Here is a 12,023-nt window from a genome sequence, read left to right as displayed (position 1 = left end):
GAATTCTCCCGACGTGCGCTGGTTAGAACAGGAGTTTTCAAGACTCCTCGCAGAAGCATGCGTGCAAAGAAAAAAGTAAGTTGACACAGAGGCATGTAAAATCCTATAGTTGATTTTATTTACATAATTATGCCTAAATTTTAAGAAATATTTCAATTACACAAAAAATTTCTCACCACAAGAGAAATGAAACAAAAAAAACAAGAGGACAGAAGCAAGAAAAGCCACAATAAAAACATCTAGACTACGATTCCTACATGAACACAAGAGCCGCGCACAATTTTTTTTTCTCTCCTCCGTATTAGCTTTTTTTAGACTTTGATGTCATACAGAGTAAGCACAAAATAAAACGACTTGGCTCGACAATTGTTTCATGCACACAAGAAAATGACACCAGAAAGAGAACATAACCACAAAAAGAGAGAGGAAAGACACTGTTTGCCTCAAAAAGCGTGAAAACAAGTGGGCGTCACACGTGCAAGAAAAGGTAACAATACACCGAGGACAAACAATTTTAGACAATTTTAAACGCGACTTGGTCAGCAACACAAGGTTGAAGCCTACCTTTCATAAAACAGTGGACAAACGGCATGATCAAACACTTTAGTTTGAAAGAACGAAAGCAAAAAAAAAAAATTTTTCTGAGGTACATCGTAACCCAGGACACCATAAAAACAAGGTACGAGAGATTCGTAGAAACAGTCCTCATCACCTTATAAAATTTTTTTTCATCTTTAAAATGTGGTAAAGGACACAATACCGACAACGAGCAGTAGTACTTTGTCCAGCGATTCTAAGCCCACGAGCCTTTTTTTTTTCCCTTAACCTCACACATTACTGATTGCGCATAATCGTCCGTCTCCATAGCAATGGTAGCAGCAGCCAATCGCAATCTCTCGCCAACCAGCCCACATCGAAAGCTGTCGTAGCCCTTTGCATAGACCCTCTAACGCTATAAACTCCCAATTTGATGAGAAAAATAGTATTGCCCCAGCAAAAATATCTACCTATGACGAGCCGACGCGTCCTTTCGCGCCAGCACCAGAAAAATTTGACTTGCCACACAAGACAGCCTAAGCACAAGGGTAATACGCCTACTTTTATGTACACATGTAAAAACGTCCATAAAACACTGGAGGTTGCGGTGGTACTGGTTCATTTGCGTATACCGGGAAAGATGGCCATATCAAATCAAATCCTCATCACAGTGCGCCGTAACGGTTTGGAAAACAAGACCGAACATCCGGCGACTCCGTTTTCCCAGCGACGCGAAAAAAAATTCTCGCGACACTTGAATTGCTCGACGGCTGCTTTTTTTTTTTTCTTTATTCCTTAAAACCTATGGCTGAAGACTCCGCAATCAAGCTCTTCCAAAAACGTTTCACGAGAGAACGACCACTGTCGACGATCTGAAGTTTCATCTACACGGACGACGCAAGTGTCGCCGCGCACGACCGGAGCGTACACATTTCAGTCGTACGCATGTACATATACAACCGGTGCATACAACTCATACGCATTTACGTAGAAGTGTTCCTCCTACTTTTTTCTTTTTGCACATACCCCAAGAACTGGGGCACTTAGCCAAACAAACTCCTAAGTCAAAAGACGTTTGTCCCCTTACAAGTGGCCGTGCCATACGCAACAAACAAAACTAACAGCTAGTCGTAAACAGGTTATAAATACTAATCATTAAAGTAACGAAACAAGCATTATAAGCTTTCTATCGTCCAGGTACAAGTAAACAAAACGTACACAAGAATGAAGGTACGTTTCATTCTTGGTTCATTCGAGACTGCCACAGCCAAATAAAACCTATTAGGGCGTAATAAAACTATCGTATAACTTTGGCAGCTAATCTTAACGAGATTTTTAAAAAGCGACCGGGCTACAACATCAAGCTCCGAAAACTTGCGCGTGAATTAATTTTCAACGTGAGCAGTTACGAAAAAAAAGAAAAAGCCGATATCTTACACGTAGCACCCTATACACACTTCATCACGTTGCCAACTCAGCCTTTAATATTTTTTTGCCTGGAGAACCGCATTCACCGCAGGATGCAGGCTCCCAAACGCAGTGACGGATGCCCACGCGATCGAAAAGAAAAAAAGAGCTAAATTAAAATATATTTGTTTAATCACACGTGCACCATACACACACAAACACACAAAAGGATTCATAGGTTGCCAACAATTACCCATTTTACAATAATTCTAGATTTGCTTGAATATGGCAGCATATTTTATTTCTTAAAACCCTAGTCAACTACTATTGAAATAAAGCCTAGTGGCGATGAAGAGGAAACTCGACCATGTTCACTTCGCGCCTGCCAAGCGAATCGTGCTAGAACAGGCCTGAACTGGGCACAGAATGAACGCAGACGTTACGTGACATACGCTGCATTGTTTCATCAAAAGCAGTTTTTTTTTGTCATTTTTTTAGTAAATACATTTTTAAAAAGCACGTCATTGTAATGTGCCAAGCAGTTATCATAAAGAACACGTTCCCAGTCTAGAGTCCTAGGTCCAAATTTCGACAAAATACAAATCCGACGGCACCTCCACGTTTCGCTGACGACTGGCACGAAACGAACAACTTCCGAGTTTCCCCTCTCAGTGCGTTTCGAAAGTTTGCACAAGTAACTTTGATAAAAAAATAAAACAAAAACACTGATACATAAACACAGAGACGCAATAACTCACAACAAAACACATACGCGTTGCAACCGCCACCTAAACGTGATCGAGCGTGACGTACAAGAAAAAAAATGTGATGGTCTAAAGAACAAAAAACTGGAAGGGGGAGAAAAATATGAAAAAGCCTAGAAAAAAACTACTACATACACGGCATATGCAGAAAACCGATTTTGCACAACCTGATTGGCCAGTGCGAAAGAACCGCCCACACAACGGCACAGGAAAAAAACGGCCCGTCGTCTACCTCAGGTTGGCACGACGTAGGCCTGCCAGTGATGCTATCAACACCGTCTCAACAGCAGAGTTGCAGAAAAGACGCAATTGGTTCAGCGATGTTGATTAATGTTATGACGACTGCCGACAAAGCAGTCAACGGCTAGTGCACAGCCAACGAGAGTATGGAGATTCAATCTGTAGAATGGGGGTGATGAATTACAATTAGAATTTGAAAACATATTCAGCACTAGCAGACAAGGATGTAAGAGAGATGATACCACGTGTCTCTCTTATGTCCTTTTCTACTAGTGCTGAATACATTTTCAAATTATGTCCCCAAAAAATGGCAATGCTAAAACGTGGAATTTACCAATGTAGGTGCTTTACCATAACCAGCGTTGCTTAAATGAGAGCCCCAGGTCCACAAGAACCTTCCAAATAGTAAGAGAGCTTGCCTAGGCACAAATTTTGTACAAAGGTTCGCTTACGTAAATTTCATGAGGAGGATCGCTCACACGTAAATTTTCCTGACAGCTTCGCCTACCCACAAGCTCTGCACGGAGGTTCACTTTCACACGAACTTTTCATTGATGATCGTTTCTGCAACAGCTCGCTTGCACAGAAATTTTGCATGAGCTTTGTTAACACAATTTTCACAATGGCTCGCTTACACTGAAATTTCACGCAGATGTTAGCTTACACACAAATTTTCGCTTGCAAATTTTCACGGCAGCTTGCTCACACAGAAATTTTACCTTGGGATGTTGCTTACACCCATATTTTGCATGGAAGTTCGCTTGCACAAAAATTTTCACTGAGGTTAACTTACACACGAATTTATAACACTTGCACATCAGATACCATGCTTTCATGTATTACAAGCCAGTTTCATCCAACGCGAGTGAGGAGCATGCGTCTTCTGCAATGATGAGTTGAAGAAAAAAGTGCAAATTCTTCTACAATGCAAACTGTTGCCACCCCATTTCACTGTTAACAGCACAGGACAACACTGCCATTCCGTTCCTGCAAACCCTTCCTGCGCGAAATGGGCCAGCGATGCACAATAAGTCCACGTATACTCAGCATCATCATTCACGCAACATTTGGTATTTTTTTAAAGGCGAGAGCACCAAGGTGCACAGCCAAGCCTGCTACAGTTCGCAAAGAATGCAAGCAGTGTGCATTTGCACTTTTCTGCAATGACGGGCAGCAACGCAACAATGCACCGGAACCTGCGAAAGACCGTGTTGACGGCATGACCGGCAAGACCATGCTGCGAAAAGTACCGGCCAGCACCGATGCCTAGTTTAGAAGGGCATTAACCACGCCCTTATGTTTTTTTTCCCAGTGGCTGCCATATGAGCACAGCCGATGCTCGACCTCCACCGACCGTAAGCGACGCGCCCACCTGTTTTACGGCGACCAATGGCGAGCCCCCATTTTTAAAAAATTGAAAAATTTTTTTTTGTATATTTTTCCTCTACATATATACTTTTGTTCCTACAAGTTTACAATAATGACCTAGCTTGTGTGTAATGCCAGTGTGAGTGTTGTTATACTAGTTGTTTCTTTCAGGGAGTGCGCGCGCAAATGCGTGGTGTTACACATTCGTGCGCGCCATGATGTTCGCAGCGAGAGGTTAGTTCAGTGCCTGTGTTGTACGAGAAGATGTAGCAGTGTTGTATCATTGTCGCGAGAGGGAACGTTATGATCGCTCTCTTATTTACAGCGATAATAATAAAGAGGAAGCAGAAAGAAAGAATGAACTTGTCCGCCCTTGCTTCTGTTCAGACCGAAAGCACCACCTAACGCGCTGGCAGCAGCTCCTTTCGGTTTGCAAATCTCTTGAACCATCTCATATAGTCAATGAAGACGACGCCCTCAACTTTGATCTTGCTTGCTTTCCTTTCATCGGCCGAAAATTGCGAGCCAATAACTCATTCCTCGGCAGAGAAGCGAAGCGTCATTTATCAGTTGGAGCCAGCTGTACATCCCTAAAGGGCAGGCAACTCTGAACAAAACCGAACCAAGTCGGAAAGAGAGAATGCGCGAAAGTTATGCTAGAGACGATGCAGTACATGACCTCTTGCAGTTAGTTGTGCGTTTGGTAGTACGAAGTTGAAGCCTTCGAAAGTTTTCCCTTAGGAGTCGCAAGGGGCAAAAACTGGAATAGAAAAATAGCTCGGAGAAGAAAAGACGAAGACGAACTCTATACGACGTTGACAACTCCAACACAGAACGACGACGACAAAAAAAAAGTTAAAAATGTGCGATTCCATGCTGACGCAAGTAACCGGACTCCGTAACGGAAGGTTCTCCGTTTCCCCCAATGCGAGGGAAGAGACCGTCAGCACTGAATGGAGCAAATGCGCACGACATGCCAAAGGAGCCTTTCGGACTTCCCTGGGATTAAGATTCGCACAGTTGATTATGAAAAGAAAAAATATAGAAAACATGACCTATTTGTGCATTCAATTTGTTAGTTTAAAATTTACACCTAAGCTTACTTGTTTTTTTTTTTCTTTTTCTCAGTTCTCGTGAAAATTCCTATAAATTTATTTATTATTTTTTTTCCCAGCATTATAAAGTTGTTCCTGTCGCCACTGAGTGACCACAACAGCATGGCCTCCGACGTAGTTTGCGGGAGACCATAGATTATATATATATATAGAAAGAGAGGGCCTTGAAACGAAGAGAAAATATGAGAGAAAACTATAACCACCTATTAACCAGCCCACCAAGGCAGCCCGCTCTCCATCTGCAAGATAGTACATACAATAGATATACATAAATACATCATACTACTATATAAACTATGAATACCTGGTTACAGCGCTAAGTCTCCCGGCTGTGAAGAAAAAGACCCTCTACCCACCCAAGCACAACAACGGGAAATTTTTTTTCGCTATTCCACCTCCACTAAGAAAAACATTAGGGAAGGAGGTGGCAAACGTGTACGAGACCAAAAAACATAGGGGAGGAAACAAAGATTGAAGGAACTAGCTAACGGGCCTCGCCCCACACATTCATGCCCACCTCGCTTCGGAATACGTTGTCAACGCACATCTGCGTGCGATACGACGGGAAAGAACCGAGCGGAAGCGCAGCCGCGGTGCGACTTATCTACCTGACGTCGCGGATGAACGGGGTTCAGTGAAAGTCGGTGGGCGAGGGTTTTTCAGGAACCAGGCGTTCTACGAAGCGAGAGCAGGAGCTACAGACTAAACGCCAATGACGGCATGACACCTTTGCCTCCGCTGGCTGTCAACGGGCGGAGAAGTCAAACTGTAGCAGACAATGAACTGCTGCGAGGCAAGGTACCTGGAAAGAAATAGTTACGAACCTGCCAAGCAAAGGGGGAGTGCAGGACTCGGTAAGGATACAAGACGGCGTCGCACACGTAATCCTAATATTTATGCGGGGAGAGGACAAGCTGTCCTGCACGCACAGAAGCTCGAGGAAGGAAACAAAACAAGGGTCTCTACAAAGTCCTACTAGTACTACCAAAAGGTAGTACTAGACAAGTAGTAGTGATGGTGGTTGGTAGCGGTAGTAGCTTCCATCCCGTACCGACGTCGACCTCTCAAACACCAGACACCCGTCACCTCGTGCAAATGCCTCAGCACTCGCCATTCTGCCCCGTGCACAATCCCACACTTCAACGCAGACAACACGATCACCACCACCATCCTGCCAGGGAGTACCTGGACCAAGACGGCAGCCATTTGAAAACCTCCTAACAGTATCTCTGCACCTCGAGTCTTCCGACACTCCGAAAAACGTTCTGCCGCAGTGGTGCCGGAAAAGTGTGTCTGTTTGCCACACTAGTCTCACTTAAATCTCTTCACAAGAGTAGGAGTAGTGGTACAAAGAAACAATATAAAATAAGACAAAACAAAATGCCTTGCGGAAAAGACATGCCACCTATTGAAATACTGTACCCACGCTGGAAAAAGCCGCGGCAATCGAGCGAAAAAATCGCGCGCGGTTCGACGTCCAGTGGGTCCTGATCCGTGCCAGCAAACATCCAGAGCCAACATATCTCGACACTGCAGCAAGCACTTCGCCGACCTGCTGTTGAACGTACACAACATCCGAAAGTGGATTCTCTAGACGAAAGGCTCACTTCGTCACACTGCAGTTCCACCGTCTTTCACACGATGAATCTCGAAAGAGCAATGATGGTGCAAAAGCGGCAATACCGCCGAATACAGCCACAAGAGACAAGCCACATTTCAACACCCATCATGCCTGGACACACACGGGAGGGAAGCTAACGCTTTCATCATAATGTGACAGGACGGGGAGAACGGGAAAGGTTACCGCGCCACCAAGCTGGGCAACTGTAACTGTCGAGCACGTAAATTGGTGAAGCAAGACGTTACTAATAAGGAAGAAAACAATGTGGATGAAGACCTGCTGAGACTGTTCCACCATTTGTGAGCTCTACTTATCTTGCTATACACCTTGCCTGCACAACAGCGACGTAGTTTCAGTGAATACATTACACGCAATTTTTCGACTGATGCACAAGAGCTTTCCACAGTCGGCGCGGAGGGACGCGCATAAAAAATTTGTAAAAGAAAATGAAACTTCACAAACTTCACTTCAAGCAGTGTCACTTCAACCCTGTAAGACACACTTTCCGGACAAAGGGACCGGTTGCAGTTTTGTACGCTGAACAGTGCACTCCTCGATTCAAATTACTGGGACAGCTACTTCTCATACACTTGGCCTGGCAAGTTTCAAAATGAAGTGAAATACTCGCACGACTTTAATTTGCACGTTTCGAGGGCTTCACATTCTCCAAACATTGCCTACGTTAATCGCCTAGCATTATCCTCACCCTAACGACACGTAACGTGCCCAAACATAGTTTTCCGTTTGCTATATGCATGTATGGACACAGGGACATGGCTTAAGACTTTTGCAGGAATGCACTCTTCAATGCACAAAATGCATGAACACTGCGATCTAAAGTGAAAACATCACAAGTGTCACTTTGTTGAAAATCTGGAGTAGCATTCCCAGTAGCACAACGAACTACTCTCTCTAGTTTGCTGCTTGATGACAACAGCAGCTGCCGAAGAACATAATGTTACACTCCTAATAAGTGGCTGCTTGATTTTAAAATTACACATTGTTAACACAATTTCCGACTTACTGCAGCCAGCATCGTACAGCTGAAAAGAAATAAGCGATAACATAACATTTCACCAAGATGGTACCAGCACTATTTAGAAACAACTCAACAATGACAAAAAGTTCTGCTTTAAAACAACTGGTTAACAAATGTCGAAGTTCCCCCAGCAGGCTAAAACCAGCAGATGTCCAAATGTTTTCTCCGCCGGCGACTAAGTGTCACAGCAGCTACCTGTGACAATGAATTCACCAGCAGGGCTCACAAACAAAGCGCTGAGATGTGTTGACCACCGGTGATGGCGTGCCGAACGAACAGCGACTTCCTTGTTGCACCCTAACCAGCATGTCCCTAGATGTAACTGTCCACAACCAGTGCACTTTTGAAAGCACGTTTTTTGTTAGCCATCGACAGCCAGAAGGACACTGGCCTCGAGCGCTCTTCGTTTTTCTCCTTCAAGTTATCATTCTATCCAGAGTTCAGTTTGTGCTCCAAGCGGCCAATCTTCGATGGCAGTGGCGGTTCGGATTTTAGCCACACACAACGCAGCCAGCCAGCCAGCCGGTGCACAACGGTGGCAGTCCCTCGAAAATGTCCCACAAACCGAACGCTCAGAGCACGCGGCGCTTCGTGCGCCTTTGCGAACCGTCAACTGTAATGCAAATTCACTGATACATCGTCTACAGCGCAAGTTAACGGACAACCAAATGCGGGCATGAAACTGCCACCGGCAGCGGCATCCCAGCGGAAGCAAACGGAAAAAGCAACGGTTGGAAAAACAGCGGAAAAAGAAACAGGGTCGGGGAAAACTTACAGCCTGCGGCCAATACGAAACAATGCTCGTTCATGTTGTCACAGTCGAGGGTCGGGTTTGTCAAAGCCCAGCCAGAAGTGTGCGTTGAATATCGAGTCTTCCCATCACCTCCAGAACTGTACTGTCGAACTGCTTGGCACGGCTGACAGTCCCGCTATAGACTCCTGCAGGCTGCCCAGGGGGCATGACTCGTCAGAAAAGCCCTCATCGCGATGGGGGGAAGGAGAAAAGAGAGAAAAGGAAAAAAAAAAGTTCTACAAAGAGGAGAGGAAGGAGCCAGAACGGATTGCACGCCTCCCCCAACGCCGGCTTCTACAGAGACGCGGTGCACTCTACAACGACATGGGCAGGCTGTTGCGCGCGATGTCGCAGCTGCAGTAGGGGCACTTGGTCGTGACAGTGGCGCACGTGCCGCACAGCACCAGGTGGTTGCAGGGAAGCACCGCCACACTGCGGTTTTGCTGCTGGCATACCAGGCACTTGCTTTTGCACTGTTGCTGGTACAGAACCTGCAAAGACAACGTGGCGTGGCACCGAAAGGGAAGAGGCATGTGAGCATATGGAAATCTTGTGCAGCGGATGAGTCAAAGAAGTAGCAGCGCACCTTGTCGACGGCATCCAAGTCGGCGCGCAGCTGTTCCTGGAGCAGGCGCAGCTGGGTGGCCGGCAGCTTCTCGAGCTCCTGCAGCCGCAGGGGCCCGAAGCCAGCCGCCCGCCCAGACGCCAGGGCCTCCAGCTCCTTCTGCAGCAGAGCCATCTGACCAAGGGCCTGGAGCATGTAATTTGAAGGAAATATCCAGGACAATTAAGAGTAATATCCAGAGTGATCATTCGGGATGATTAAGGGGAACATATTGCAATTACCCACAATCGTTATGGGGGAACATACCGTTTTCATTATCTGGGGCCATCAAGAGAAATAGTACTGTGATCATCCAGGACAATTAAGTTGAATAACCAGTGTTAACATCCAGCACAATCCAATTGAATATCCAGTGTGACCACCCAGGACAATTAAGGGGATTATGATTATCCAGGATGTTAAGTAGAAAAACCCCGTGTGATTACCTGGGACCATCAAGGTGAATATCACTGATTATCCAGCATGGCGAAGGGAAATACAGTTAAACCTGCCTATAACGAACCTCCATACAACGAATTCCTCAATATTACGAAGTTTTTCTATTCCCCACCATTACTCCATAGAAGCACGTGTATTTGTAACCTCTGTGTAACAAAGCGGCAGCAGGAGACACCCTTGATATAACGAATTTTTGCCACCGCCAAACTATGGATTTTGCCCCAAATTTTGTCATTTTGGCACAAGCAGGAGCTGCATGCATCTTCTGCAGTTGCCCCGCCGCAGCGACGTCGCGCATGGTGCGCTCGAAGCGCCGGCGAGGGGAGAGCGAGCGCTTGCTTGTACGTGAGAATGCACGCGAGGCGGGCACAGTGTCCTTCCTGCGCCCCACGAGCTGGCGTTCTTGCCGCCGCAGGCGCACACGCGGCCATGCCCTTCGCCCCCTCCCGTCAAAACTCACCCAGCTGCTCACGGGTGACGCCGCACCAGCTTTCTTAAAAAAAAAAAAAAAAATGAAAGGGGGCTTTTCCGTTGGCAGTGCCACTCTTCAGTTGTTGCAGCAGGCTCTTAACTGCACTTCGTTAACGTGACACCAGGTGACGCCACAAAAAAAATCCTTGCTCCGCGTCGTTACGCTTCCGAGTTCGTGCCGCATACGGAGAGCACTTTTCCGAATATTCCGTGGTATCCGTGTCGTTCGCTCTTCATTTCTGACGGCGTGCATGCGTGCATGGTTTCACTGTGCGCGCATGGAGCAGCCCCTGACGACATGCAGCTTTGAGATTCTCCTTTTTCTCTTTTTCCTCTCGGAGGACTGCGCCATCACTACCGAGGAGATGTAAGATTAGGCACTAGTGGAAAGTGTCTGAGAAAAGGATGGTTCTTCGGAGGTCGACTCGTCACATGCTTTGCAATCTTGCGCCGCGTTTTCACTAGACCGTGGCCTCCGCGATTAGCTCCGGCAATGCAACAGCGTCTTGCCAGAGCCAGCCTCGGAAACCACAGCTAGACGATGACGGATCAGTGTTGTATTGATGTCCTACGAACATCCAGTATTGCCTTCCCTCACAAACAAGCAATAGAGCAAAGTAACGCAGTTTTTTGCCACTAAATAAATGTTTTGGGTGAGCTCTGCCTTCAGTTCTTCTTTTGTTTAATTTGTGCTTTTCTTTTCCGAATTTCCGTGCTGAAACTGCATATAACAAAAACATGTTTGCCACGAATTTTCTCGGGAATTTGTCAATTTCGTTATATCGAGGTGTAACTGTATACAGGATGATCACCCAGGATGATTAAGGAGAAAACCCAGAGAAAAAATTTTTAAGCATGTGTCGAAATGTAATAAATATTACTTTGCTTGCATTTATTTAGCCTTGAAAATTGCACATCTTAGACGTAAAATCGTAACCCCAACAGGTAAATGAGTGTGCAAGAAACAGTCCGATCAACTTGACAAGAAAATGAACGCACCTCATCTCGTTGGCATTCAGCCATCTTTTCCCTGTGTTTGGCCTCCTCCACTTCTCGCTTCCATGCCTCATACACCTGCCAAGAAAATAAAGCAGGAGCGATAGGTTACACTGTATCACAAATGGAACGTCTACCCCCCATCATATTAAGTTTTAGATAAATATCTTAAAGGGAACTACTCGCATACTGACCCCCAGACCTCATCTTAATTGAAATGCAGCGCACAGCACCTCACGAAGAGGTTCAGGTGGTTGAGGCAAACCGAAAGGACCTCATGTCATACCAGCTATCGATACAAAGTGCACTCACGGCTCGCGCCTGCACCAGGCCTTCCTCCCACGACCCTGGCATGGGCTGGTGCAGCCCTGGTGGTGCCTTGGGGGCCATCCGATCATCCCAGAGCAAGTGTGACGACGATGGGGACGACAGCGCCCCTTGGCTGAAGTCGTACATGCCAGGGAAGCCCGGGTACTTGGGCCCCGAAAAGGAGCCCGCTCCGCCCGAGTGGCTGTAAAATGCAGCGGCCGCCTGCGCAAGAAAGTTATGACCGAGTGATTGATTGATTGACTGAAATACATCAATATAGACAGAGAGACAGACAGACAG

At 46.2% G+C, this 12,023-nt stretch overlaps 1 protein-coding gene across 2 annotated transcripts in view; it reads right to left on the bottom strand.

Moving 5' to 3' along the window:
- Window positions 1–96: 96 nt before the first annotated feature.
- LOC119376417 (RING finger protein unkempt homolog) overlaps window positions 97–12,023 on the bottom strand; it is a 46,865-nt gene continuing 34,938 nt past the window's right edge. For both annotated transcript variants that reach the window (XM_037646247.2, XM_049411410.1), the window contains 4 exons: window positions 11,727–11,945; window positions 11,418–11,492; window positions 9,471–9,635; window positions 97–9,375 (listed from right to left, as the gene is read on the bottom strand). In XM_037646247.2, coding sequence (XP_037502175.1) covers window positions 9,199–9,375; window positions 9,471–9,635; window positions 11,418–11,492; window positions 11,727–11,945 — 636 coding nt within the window. In that variant the 3' untranslated portion in view covers window positions 97–9,198. The remainder of the gene's footprint in view (window positions 9,376–9,470; window positions 9,636–11,417; window positions 11,493–11,726; window positions 11,946–12,023) is intronic.

The sequence above is a fragment of the Rhipicephalus sanguineus genome, unplaced genomic scaffold (assembly GCF_013339695.2).
Source record: "Rhipicephalus sanguineus isolate Rsan-2018 unplaced genomic scaffold, BIME_Rsan_1.4 Seq1190, whole genome shotgun sequence".
In the NCBI taxonomy this organism is placed as follows: Eukaryota; Metazoa; Arthropoda; class Arachnida; order Ixodida; family Ixodidae; genus Rhipicephalus; species Rhipicephalus sanguineus.
Note: the sequence above shows the minus strand (reverse complement) of the source record. Positions and strands in the feature narration are given on the sequence as shown.